A 13,268-nucleotide genomic window follows, 5' to 3' on the forward strand; every position below is an offset into this window, starting at 1 on the left:
TTCTGTCTTGATGTTAACCTTCTTTGCCCTGGAAGTTGATCCTAAACAGGAGTAGCTCCTTTTGCTGTTTCACTTCTGCTGGTTAGCTTTTAGTTTAAACGCTCTAAAATTGGCTGTGATTGAACTATCTAATGACTCTTCTTTTCTCCCTTCTCTTCCATTTTGAAATAGGTCCAGGAGCAGGTAAAATTGCTGGAGAAGCGTGTAGTACACCTGGGTGTAGGAACTCCAGGGAGGATTAAAGAACTCATTAAACAAGGTATGAGAAGAGGTAGTAATACTCCTACTCAGAGCTGAGTGTTTGCCTTACCCTGTGTGAGTCTGGAAATCACATGTGTGATGCAGTGAGACCAGACCTCTTGTTTTTAGTTAATTCAGGGTTGGAAGCTCAGCCTTTAGTCTCGAAAAACCAGCCAGCAAGTGTAGTGCAGTGGGGAATGATGAAGACTGTTGCAAACACAGTATGTGGGCCCATCTAAACACATTCACATTGCAGTTGCTTTAAGCAGGTTGGTGGATTCACAGTTTATTACACCAGTTTGCAGCCTCTGGACTTTGTAAGCTAATGTGTTGAGTGTTTCCCTCTCACTTAATTGAGTCTTGGCTCCCCAAGGCTCCCATTCCAGTTGAGGGCTGGTATAGAAAATATGATGAAAGAAAATGCAGTTTCTATGGATGAAATTCAAGTATTCTAGAACATTTCTCGTGAGTTCATTTCCTTTTAGTGCTTTACCCAGAAAGTATTCCAGATAGCATCCACTGGTGGGTTTTTATAGTTTGATGACTTTCTCAAAGCCGGTAGCCTAAAAACCTTCTGGCCTACTGATGATCTTCGTACATTTTTCTACCTGCCAGACAGATTAAAGTATTTCTCTTAAATGCTCATTTCCAAATGACTTGTTCAAAACTTTATCTTATAACTGTCTGGAGCTGTTCCTTGATTTCTGTGTGTCTAAAAGTAACGTGTTCATCAACATAGTATCTCAGTATGGAGATGATCTTTTACCTGGAAGCAAAAAAGAGCTAAAAATACTATCGTTTCTCTCCAGATGAAAACCATGCATAAGTGAACCCACTATATGCAGAAGTCTGTGCAATTACAAGTAGCAAACTTGGTAGACCTAGACAAGGAGAGGGAAACAAATATTTTTTGAGTTCCTACTTGTACTCGGTGCTATGCTAAACACCCTTACATATCTCATTTAGTACACACAGCATCCTTGCAGGCTAGCATTCTTATTTCTTAAGAGAGAAAACTGCAGCTTAGAAGGGTTATGTAACCCCTCCCAAGACTCTCATTCTAGGCCTTCCTAATTCCAGAGGCTTTCCCCTTCAAGGAGCTCCTGATCTAGTTGAAGAGATAAATGTACACAGAATGAGAATGACAGCAGTAAGTGCCGAGGGCCAAGCCAGCACTTGAGTCTATATGAGTTGAAATGAAGGAGAGGTTGTTTCAGTGGCTGAATCTGCAAGGAAGGCTTTATAGAGAAAGGAGTCTTTAACTGATATTTGAAGTATGGATAGGATTAAAATAGGATCTTTGAAGTATGGAGATGTAAGAAAAGCATTCAGGAATGAGAGAACAGCTGAATCAGAAGTAGGCAGGTAGACACACAGACTATATAGAAGAGGCAATATATAAGCAATATCGTGTCAAGGAGAAGAGCCTGTGCTATAGACTGAAGCCTCTGGATGCACATCCCAGATCTGGCAGGGACCATCTCTGTGACTTGGCAAGTTTCTTAACATTTCTGAACCTGTTTCTTTATCTGAATGACAGAGATGGTAAATGCACCCACCTTACTGCAAAATTCAGACTTAAATTGAAGAAAGTAGGGAAAACCACTAGGCCATAAAGGAATAACCTAAATCGAATCTCTTATGATGTGATAAATAGATTCAAGGGATTAGATATGATAAACAGAGTGCCTGAAGAACTGTGGATGGAGGTTCGTGACATTATATAGGAAGTGGTGATCAAAACCACCCCCAAGAAAAAGAAATGCAAAAAGGCAAAATGGCTGCCTGAAGAGGCCTTACAAATAGCTGAGAAAAGAAGAGATGCAAAAGGCAAAGGAGAAAAAGGAAAGATATACCCATCTTAATGCAGAGTTCCAAAGAATAGCACGGAGAGATAAGAAAGCCTTCCTAAGTGAACAATGCAAAGAAATAAAAGAAAACAATAAAATAGGAAAGACTGGAGGTCTCTTCAAGAAAATTAGAGATACCAAGGGAACATTTCATACAAAGATGGGCACACTAAAGGATAGAAATGGTATGGACCTAACAGAAGCAGAAGATATTAAAAAGGGGTGGCAAGAATACACAGAAGAACTGTACAAAAAAGATCTTCATGACCCAGATAACCATGAGGTATGACCACTCACCTAGAGCCAGACATCCTGAAGTATGAAGTCAAGTAGGCTTTAGGAAGCATCACTATGAACAAAGCTAGTGGAGGTGATGGAATTCCATCTGAGCTAGTTCAAATCCTAAAAGAAGTGAAGGTCGCTCAGTTGTGTCTGACTCTTTGCATCTCCGTGAACTGTATAGTCCATGAAATTCTCCAGGCCAGAATACTGGAGTGGGTAGCTATGCCCTTCTCCAGAGGATCTTCCCAACCCAGGCATTGAGCCCAGAGCTCCTGCATTGCAGGCAGATTCTTTACCAGCTGAGCCACCAGGAAAGGCCATCCTAAAAGATGATGCTGTTAAAGTGCTGCAGTCAATATGCCAGCAAATATGGAAAACTCAGCAGTGGCTACAGGACTGGAAAAGGTCAGGTTTCATTCCAATCACAAAGAAAGGCAATGCCAAAGAATGTTCAAACTACTGCACAATTGCACTCATTTCACATGCTAGTGAAGTAATGCTCAAAATTCTCCAAGCCATTCTTCAACAGTACTTCAACAAAGAACTTCCAGATTTTCAAGCTGGATTTAGAAAAGGCAAAAGAACCAGAGATCAAATTGCCAACATCTGTTGGATCATAGAAAAAGCAAGAGAATTCCAGAAAAACATCTACTTTTGCTTCATTGACTATGCTAAAGCCTTTGACTGTGTGGATCACAACAAACTGTGGAAATATTTTTAGAGATGGGAGTACCAGACTACCTTACTTGCCTCCTGAGAAATCTGTATGCAAGTCAAGAAGCAACAGTTAGAACCAGACTTGGGAAAACAGACTGGTTCCAAACTGGGAAAGGAGTATGTCAAGGCTATATATTGTCACCCTGTTTTAATTTATATGCAGAGTACATCATACAAAATGCCAGGCTGGATGAAGCACAAGCTGGAATCAAGATTGCCAGGAGAAATGTCAATAACCTCAGGTATGCAGATGACACCACGTTTATGGCAAAAAGCGAAGAAGACCTAAAGATTCTCTTGGTGAAAGTGAAAGAGGAGAGTGAAAAAGCTGGCTTAAAACTCAACATTCAGAAAACTAAGATCATGGCATCCAGTCCCATCACTTCATGGCAAATAGATGGGGAAACAGTGGCAGACTTTGTTTTTTGGGGCTCCAAAATCACTGCAGATGGTGACTGCAGCCATGAAATTAAAAAAATGCTTGCTCCTTGGAAGAAAAGCTGTGACCTACCAAGACAGCATACTAAAAAGCAGAGACATTACTTTGCCAACAAAGGTCCATCTAGTCAAGGCTATGGTCTTTTCAGTAGTCATGTGTGGATGTGAGAGTTGGACCATAAAGAAGGCTGAGCACCGAAGAATTGATGCTTTTAAACTGGGTGTTGGAGAAGACTCTTGAGAGTCCTTGGACTGCAGAGAGATCCAATCAGTCCATCACAAAGGAAATCAATCCTGAATATTCATTAGAAGGATTGATGCTGAGACTGAAGCTCCAGTACTTTGGCCATCTGATGCGAAGAGCCAACTCATTAGAAAAGACCCAACTCCTTAGAAAAGACCCTGATGCTGGAAAGGATTGAAGGCAGGAGGAGAAGGGGATGACAGAGGACAAGATGGTTGGATGGCATCACTGACTCAATGGACATGAGTTTGAGCAAGCTCCAGGAGATGGTGAAGGACAGAAAAGCCTGGTGTGCTGCAGTCCATGGGGTTGCAAAGAGTGGGACACTACTGAGCGACTGAACAACAAGGGGTATGTTATGCCAATAAAAAACTAAACACAGTGAGTGTCACTCCTTAGGAACTCAACAAATACTAGTTACTACTTTTATTAAAGAGACCACCTTTCTTGGTTGGAGACTTTACTGGCTGTAGTATTCTGTACTTCAGTTGGAAAGAAAGTCAGATTTTGGAGGAAGACCCTTGCACAGCGATTGGCTGGATTTTTGTCTTGTGGCCCCAGGAGGATGTTGAAAGTGAAAAGCAGATGAGAGGTGCTCGTAGTCCATCTAGGAGACATGGAGTCAGGAGAGATTGGCTGGGCAGCCGGATGCGCCGGGATGCGCCGTCGTTCTCCACCTCTTAGCCAAAGGCTCACCTCTCCCTTACTGTATTCCACATGTTTTTATGTGTCGCCACCACCGCCCCACCCCCCACAGGCAACAGAGTCACTTTTCTCCATATTTAATATTTAAAAGAGAGAGAGGGAGACAGAGAAAACAAAGCTGTCCAGATTGTTGAAATTAGAGTTCTACAGAGTTGTGAAAACTCACTGTGAAACCTTACTTCATCTAAGAAGTGGAAAAATCATTTAAGGAGCTGTTGATTTTTTTTATAAAAGGAAAATAACTCTTACTTCTGATTCTGACTGAATGAATGGTTTCATATTCATTGACTACAGATGTTAGGCTATATACAAAGCATTTAAAGAGAAACAATTCCAGGAGTTTGTCGGGCGTTTGGCGGGAGCAACTGTTAGTGGGTGTCGCTGTCATGTCTGGTCGTGGCAAGCAAGGCGGCAAGGCCCGCGCCAAGGCCTTAAAAAAAAAATTTAAAAAATAAAAAAAATAAATAAATAAAGAGAAACAATTCCATCACTCTAAAAACTGAAAATTTAACAAAGTAATTCAAATGGCACATAACACATTTTATGTAGCTGTTCATGACTTGAGGTGTTTATATATATGCTATATTAAGGAGAGTTTCTAAACATCAAAAGCTATCCCATAACACTTACAGACAGAATTGTATTGTTTTATTTAATAAGGGGATTTTCTAATTATAAGAGCCTTTGTAAAATGCAGAAAGGTACAGAAAAGAAAGTTACTTTAGAGATATCGCTTATCAGCTAATATTAACTATATTTCTTTTCAGTCTTTTTTTTCTATGCATTTATCTATATCTTTTTATAAATGGAAATCATACTGCATATCATAACTTTATAACTGTCTTCTCTACTTAATATGCTTCCCTGGTGGCTCAGACAATAAAGAATCCGCCTACAGTGTGAGACCTGGGTTCAATCCCTGGGTTGGGAAGATCCCCTGGAGGAAAGCATGGCTACCCACTCCAGTATTCTTGCCTGGAGAATCCCCACGGACAGAGGAGCCTGGCGGGCTACAGTTCATGGGGTCACAAAGAGTGGGACATGACTAAGCACAGCACCCAATATGTCAATATCTCATGAAAACTTTCCATGTCATGAAATAGTTTTATTTTTTCATTTTTAGTGACTGCATAATATCCTGTTAAGCTTTTTTCCAGTTTAGCAGAGATATAATTGACATGTATCATTGTATTAACCAAGGTGTGCGTGATTGGTACATGTGATACCTGTGAAATGATTACTACAGTAAGTTAGATTAACATCAGTCACTTCACATAGTTCCATTTTTTTTTTTCTTATCATGGGTACATGTGATACCTGTGAAATGATTACTACAGTAAGTTTGATTAACATCAGTCACTTCACATAGTTCCATTTTTTTTTTTCTTATCATGGGTACATGTGATACCTGTGAAATGATTACTACAGTAAGTTTGATTAACATCAGTCACTTCACATAGTTCCATTTTTTTTTTTTCTTATCATGGGTACATGTGATACCTGTGAAATGATTACTACAGTAAGTTTGATTAACATCAGTCACTTCACATAGTTCCATTTTTTTTTTTTTCTTATCATGGGTACATGTGATACCTGTGAAATGATTACTACAGTAAGTTTGATTAACATCAGTCACTTCACATAGTTCCAATTTTTTGTCTTGTCATGAGAATTTTTAAGATCTAGTCTCTTCAGCAACTTTCACATATACAGAGTACAGTGCTGTTAACTGTAAGCACCACGCTATATTTTACATCCCCAGCACTTATTTACCTTACAACTGGAAGTTTTTACCCTTTGACCACCTTCCTCTAGTTTTCCTGCTTCTCACCACTGGCAACCACCATCAATCTGTTCTCTGTAGCTATGAGTTCATTTTTTGGTTTGTTTTCTTTTTTTTTAGGCTCAACATATACGTGAAATAATACAGTGTTTGTCTTTCTCTGTCTGACTTACTGCACTCAGTATAATGCCATCAGGGACCACCCATGTTGTCAGAAATGGCAGGATTTTCTTTTTATGGCTGAATGATGTTTGTGTGTGTGTGTGTGTGTGAGTGAGACAAAGAACACTGACATTCTTTATCCATTCATTTGTCAGTGGACACTTAGGTTGTTTCTGTGTCTTAGCTATTAGAAGTAATTTTGCAATAAACAAGGGGATGCAGATATCTTTTCAAGATAGTGATTTCATTTCCTTTGGATATATACTGAGAAGGGGATTTACTGGGCCGTAGGGTGAGTTCTATTTTTAATTTTTAGAGAAACCTCTATACTGTTTTCCATAATGGCTGCTCAAAATTACAATCCCCTGAGAAGTGCACATGGGTTTCTTTTCCTCCACATCAGTGCCTGTACTTGTATCTCTTGTCTTTTGGTGATAGTCATTCTCACAGGTAAAAGGTGACAGGTCATTGTGGATTTGATTTGCCATTTCCCTGTTGGTTAGTGATGTTGAGCTCCTTTTATATAGCTGTTGGCCATTTGGATGTCTACTTTGGAAAAAATATCTATTCAGTTCCTATACCCATTTTTAAATCATCTCTTTTTTTTTTTTTTTTTTTGCCATGGAGCTGTTACCAGTTCTTTATATATTCTGGATATTGATTCCAAGTTATATGGATGTTTAACAGTTCTATTAAGGCAGGATATTTGGGTTGTTTCTAATTTTTTTGCTCGTGTAAGTAGGTACACAGTTATCATCTTTTTAAGTAACTGTGCTTAAGCTTCTGGTGTTTTATTGAAATGGAAGAAGAATTATTTTATCAAACTCCAAGCATTTTAAAGCTCATGTTATAGCATGTCCAGTTGCCTTCCAGAGAGGCTGTACCTGTTTGCTCTCCCACCATCAGGCCAATTATTTTTAAGGGAACACTATCAACCCATTGTCTTTCTTCATTTATATCATTTTTAATTTACAGAGAGAGTATTAAATAAGAGGCATTGTAGTTATAAGAAGCATGAAAAAGTCTTTAGGGAGAGAGGAAATTACTGAAATAAACCAGTATTGAGGGGAAGGGCTGCTGGATAAAAGAAGGCTTTGTTATTTACATTTCCAGATGTGAAAGCTTGGGGGCAGTGGTCAGAACGTGGGGAGTAGGGAAAAGCTAACTGCCCAATTCTGGGACCTCTGGAACAAACAACCTCTGAGGTCCCCTTCCACACCACATTTAAGTATTGTCTCTAGATAGATAGGAAGACAGTAGGAATGAGTTGTTCTCCAGTTTTCTCAAAGGACAGCAGACTTTGGAGCTCATTCATCTTAACTCTATTTTCTGCCTGAAATTAACCTCCCAACCCTGTCTTCAAACTTCTGCTGATACACCTTTTCAGAGACAGGCAGACTCTACTGGATTCAACTCCTCTGAAGGGTCTCTGCCCTGAACTATAGGATCAGTTCAGTTCAGTTGCTCAGTCATGTCCGACTCTTTGCGACCCCATGGACTGCAGCATGCCAGGCCTCCCTGTCCACCACCAGCTCCTGAAGTTTACTCAGACTCATGAACTGTAGGTTGCTGCTGCTGCTGCTAAGTCACTTCAGTCATGTCCGACTCTGTGTGACCCCATAGACGGCAGCCCACCAGGCTCCCCCGTCCCTGGGATTCTCCAGGCAAGAACACTGGAGTGGGTTGCCGTTTCCTTCTCCAATGCATGAAAGTGAAAAGTGAAAGTGAAGTCGCTCAGTCCTATCCGACTCTGAACGACCCCATGGACTGCAGCCTACCAGGCTCCTCCGTCCATGGGATTTTCCAGGCAAGAGTACTGGAGTGGGTTGCCATTGCCTTCTCCGGAACTGTAGGATACATCTTACCAAATTCCTGTCGGAATGAGACTTTACCCTCTGGGGCTTGGTAAAAGGGAGGCCTGGGATTGATTCTTTGCCAGCCCTTGAGCATTTCACAAGCTTAGCAAGAGCAGCTTCCCCGAGAATCAGTGATAAGATTGTAAGGAGAGCAAGTCTCAGAGTGTTGCATTTGTTTTCCATCAGACAGGGACAGCACTTAATGTGCAGAGATTAGTTGCCAGTGTTGGGGGGATGGGGTGGGGAGAAAAGAAAAAATGAGGCCAGAAAAATAAAAAGCAACCAAAGGAATAAAAAATCCTTTTAATAAGCTTATGTCATGAGTTCTTTAATGTAGCAACTCTCTGTCTCTTTCAGGTGGCCTTCATTTGAACCCCTTAAAGTTTCTGATTTTTGACTGGAACTGGAGAGATCAGAAGTTGAGAAGGATGATGGACATTCCCGAGGTACCGTGTAACCAGCAATCCAGCACTTCCCTTTAATCTTTTTTTTTTCAATTTGAACTTGAGTTCAAACACAGCAATAAAGTGTTTGACATGAGGAGCCAGCACATTCTGGCCTTTGAAATGATTTCTTTTAACTCTGAAGTAACTACAATTATAGAGGCCATCTCACCCCTTACACATAACTGTATCCTTTCCATGTGTTTTATAGGAATCAGCTTTGTTTCTTCATTAAATGCCCAATGGCCTCTGTCCCCCTGGGGTCCACTCTATACTGTACCTTTGGGAAACAGGAAGGTCTGGAGGACTTGGCATATTTCCCTGTGCCTTGTTTTAGAGACACGATCATCTTTGCCTTTTTGTCCTTAGAAGTGCATTTGGACGTGAGGGGCACAAACTTGCCTCATTGCTTGCATCTCCACATGCCCAAAAACCTGCTTACTTAATGAGCGATTTACGTTTTGAGGAGTGGGGAAATTTTTTTGATGTCTCAGTGAATTAAAACTGATTGAATACCTTTGTGGGACCAGCATTAGCTGATTATATATTTATGAAAGTCATCCATTATCATCATAATGTGACAATTGACTTGATACCCACCATGTTATGGGGATAATCTTTCAATCTAGCCTGATGCTTAGAAGTAGCTGTTGAAAAAAATAAATAAAAAAAAAAGAAGAAGAAGAAGTAGCTGTTGGAGAGAATAGGGTTGTGCAGTAATAAACATGGCTGCCAGTCACCAACCAGGAATAAATCATGACAGTGACTATCAAAGAAGCTTGCAATCCAAATATGCTGAATTAATTTGCTATATAAAACTATATCCTCAGAATAACCAAACCTGATTTTAATTGATTAGTGAGTTAGGCTAAAAACCATTGTCTGAGTTTCCTACACACACATACATATACACACACACAGAGTCTCCTGAACTGACTGGTTTCTTAAAACCAGTTGAACCAACTTAATGTCACGCACATGAGGGCATATTTGATGATTTTGCTTATAATGTTAAATCTGAGTAAGCTACCACTAGTTTTCCAATTATAATAATGAGGAAGAAATAGTATTCACAAAAACCCTTTTAACCCAGACTTATTTTTATTGTGATGATGTCATTATTAGTAGTTACCGGTATTACAATACTGTGTATAGTCTAGACATACTTTGGATATCTTGAACCACCATTGGGTAAGATTTTTCCTATGAGATTTTATTTTGAAGGGCTACAAACAAGAGGACATCTACATGAAACTGATGTCTTATATAGTTCCTCTTCCTTTACTTATGTAAATATTTCAAATCTGAATAAAATGTGGTTTTGCTTTTCCTGATTCTGGCCATAACAGCTGCATAAATACCAGGGAATCCAGATAGTTGAATTTATTCACCAAATCCATCCTCTCTTGATCTTAAAACTTTTTTTTTCTTCTTTTTTTCTCCCTTAGATAAGAAAGGAAGTTTTTGAACTTCTGGAAATGGGAGTGCTAAGTCTGTGCAAGACAGAATCTTTGAAGCTGGGCCTTTTCTAAATCTGGATCCTAGTGAAAAGTCCTGTTTTCCTGGTGGGATTTGTATGGCTCTGGCCCATTGCAAGCACTTGGTAAATACCAGCTATTGTTTATTAAGTTGACTGTGTCACCAGATGGATCACTAGGAATCTTAGGTGGGGATTCTTTAACAAAATGAATGTGCCCTTTGCCAAATCCCTTGTGTAATAAAGCATCGCTAGCTTGTGTGTGATTTTTGTTAAGGAGACTGAGTTTTTCTTTCACCAGCTGGCCTCTGATGTGACTATACAGGAGACAGTATGACCAAATCACAGGTCTATTTGCCCGATGCACAGTGAGGCCAAACAATACTAAAACACGGAAGTTTGGAACAGATCAAGGTTTATTACAAGTTCATACAAGGAGATGGGTAGCTCATCCCTTAAGAACCCCAAAATTACTGAAAGCTTTCAGCAAACCCCTTTTCTAGGAAAGGTGAGAGAAGAGTGTGTTTAGTTGTTGCACATTTCTTGGTGTCAGATCTTTTGTTCTTGAGGTCAGGTCATGATTAGGAAACGATGTTCCTGTAAATCTCTACCAAACAAGTGTTATTCTCTGTTCTGACAAGGAAGGGCAAGGTCCCAAGGAATAGCTATCATCCTTCAGGGTCTTGGTCCTAGCTAAGAGGAGGTAGATCTTAGTTGGCAGCTTCCTCAGAGCCAGGTTCCCACACCCTGGCCAGCCGTCATTGCTGAGGGAGCCAGACACCTGACCCAGCTGGCCCTCAGGCTCCTCAGGCCATCCAAACAAGGGGTGGGGGGCATGGTGGGTGGAACCAGGTTCCTCAGACTGCAACCCAGGCAGAAGGCCACTGCTATCAGGTAGCAGAGACAGGGGTAGGGGAGAGGTTCACCACAGCCTCAAGACCAGTGAGTGGCCCTGGTGAGGGCTCTGGAGTCCTGCTGGACACAGCCCCCAGGCTGCCCACTGGCCCAGGGCTAGCTGAACTGGGGGGCCTCCCAGGGAAGGCCTGAATTTGCCTCTTACCTCACTCTATACCTGACGACCACCACACCACTGTTGGCTTAATCGCTTCCCTAATGGACCCTCATTGACAGTTTGTTACTTGTGGGCAGGGCCCCCTACAGTGCTGACCAGTAGCTGAGCAGGACCTGTTGCCTGGTAACAGGGTGCGGAGTAATGATGCACAGCAATGGCTACCTGCTAAGGGCTGCGCTCTCTTAAAAGGGAAGGAGCATCTGGGCAGCCTCAGGCAAGCCCCTTCCCTCTCTGAGCCTCAGTTTCATTAGCTGTGAAATGGAAATACCACCTTGCAGGATTGCTGAGTACTTCATGAGATGGTACATGTGGAACAGACTTATCAACTGCAATGCCTAGTCCCAGTGTGAAGGGTGTAGTGGTGAAAAGAGTACATGTGGCAATTTATAAACTAATAAAAGACAACAGTATAACTACAACTACCTTATGCATCTGTTTAACTCTTTGTTTTGAGATAATTTCATAGTTACAGAAAAAAATAGCATAGAGAATTCCCATATTCCCTTCCCCCAGCATCCCACCATGTTAACATCTTGTATAATCATAATAAAGTTATCAAAACTAAGAAATCAACATGGGTACAATTTAACTAACTAAACTACAGACTTCATTTGGATTTTTACCGGTTTTCCCACTGATGTCCTTTTTCTATTCCAAGATCCAGTCAAGGATCCCACATTGCATATAGTTGTCATTCCTTAGAAAATATATTTAGAAAAATATGTATAGTCTGTCACATTTAATCATTAAAATAATTCTGGAGGAAATGTCTTATATTTTATAGATGATGAAACCGAATCTCAGAAAGGATACACATTAGTTTAAGTAGCAGAACCAGAAGGCAAACCCACATCTCCCATATTCATTTAAAGACACCATGGTTATCTGTTTGGAGAGTCAGGTATATACAACAAATGAGAAAATAAAGCAAACAGATGCCATTAGTGCATTCCACATTCAAATGCTGTGAAATTTTAAATGAGCCTCGCAGCATGGCAAATCACACTCCAGCAAATCCCCTGCTTCCTCACACCAGCCGCCTGCTGCTCATGCACCTCTGTGGGCTAGAAGCCACACACAGGAATCCCAAGGCTAAGGGAGCAAGTTCCATTCTGCGGGACCTCGAATCAAACTCAAAAAGTTAGAGGAAAAAGAAAGAAAGCCTCCACAGAATGAAAATTCACTCAAGCTATATATAGCTCAGTGTAACCCTTGTGGGGCTGACCCTCCCCCAAGTAAGAGAGAATTCCGCCTTCCAACTGAAGCATCACCTCTTCCTGCCTGATGACCTTCAAACTGACACTGCCCGTTCCTGGTTCTTCAGCAGCTTTTGGCCTTCAAACTCAGACTTGAGGAACATCAGCTCTGCAGATTTTGGACTTGTCAACCTCCTCTGTAGTCCTGTGAGCCAATTCGTTGTGATTAGAATTTCTCTGGAAATCCTAATATACTCCTGTGAAGCACCTTTTAGTTTGGGATTTTGGTTAGATTGGTTTTGTCACTTTATAAAAAGTGTAACAAATACTGTTCTTGATTTGTTATTGTAATGACCCCTCTGGTAGACGTTACCTGTTTACTATAATCTCACCCAGTGTTGAAACAAGTACCTAGATTGCAAACATATCTGATATTTTATAGGCTAACTGTGAACACTTTATCTAATCTCACAGACTGTTACTGAACTAAGGTTCTTGACCACATTTACTTATTAAAACAAATAGTAGGTGTGAACTAGAATTGTTCACTACCGTCTTCTCACACAAATCTGTCTGATACCAACAGCCATACTTGTCACTACCCTCTAGCCCGATTCAAATGGCTTGCTGAAAAGTTCCCATTGGTATTCTGCTTTTTTCCAGTCTTGCAAGGGGAAACTTTGACTCTGAATTGGAAACATCCCAGTGTAAGTAGTTACATTTGTTCTGTATTCTTTTAAACTAGGTAGATTTGCCAAAGTCATTGTCTTCTTTAATATAAAAAGAGTCCAGCATGGCTTCTC

The 13,268-nt window shown here is 40.7% G+C and overlaps 2 protein-coding genes across 5 annotated transcripts in view; both read left to right on the forward strand.

The window, feature by feature from the left end:
- Positions 1–10,463, forward strand: part of CMSS1 (cms1 ribosomal small subunit homolog) — a 394,532-nt gene extending 384,069 nt beyond the window's left edge. For both annotated transcript variants that reach the window (XM_070787095.1, XM_019969431.2), the window contains 3 exons: positions 172–259; positions 8,635–8,723; positions 10,169–10,463. In XM_070787095.1, the coding sequence (XP_070643196.1) occupies positions 172–259; positions 8,635–8,723; positions 10,169–10,252 (261 nt within the window). In that variant the 3' untranslated portion in view covers positions 10,253–10,463. The remainder of the gene's footprint in view (positions 1–171; positions 260–8,634; positions 8,724–10,168) is intronic.
- Positions 10,464–10,596: 133 nt separating this feature from the next.
- LOC109565637 (cell cycle control protein 50C) overlaps positions 10,597–13,268 on the forward strand; it is a 37,143-nt gene continuing 34,471 nt past the window's right edge. For 2 of the 3 annotated variants that reach the window (XM_070787086.1, XM_019969576.2), the window contains exons 1-2: positions 10,597–12,672; positions 13,129–13,172. The gene's annotated coding sequence lies outside the window, so the exon portion shown is untranslated. Of the gene's footprint in view, positions 12,673–13,051; positions 13,173–13,268 lie in introns of all 3 variants that reach the window. The other variant, XM_070787078.1, reaches the window with a different exon arrangement.

Source organism: Bos indicus, chromosome 1 (genome assembly GCF_029378745.1).
Source record: "Bos indicus isolate NIAB-ARS_2022 breed Sahiwal x Tharparkar chromosome 1, NIAB-ARS_B.indTharparkar_mat_pri_1.0, whole genome shotgun sequence".
In the NCBI taxonomy this organism is placed as follows: Eukaryota; Metazoa; Chordata; class Mammalia; order Artiodactyla; family Bovidae; genus Bos; species Bos indicus.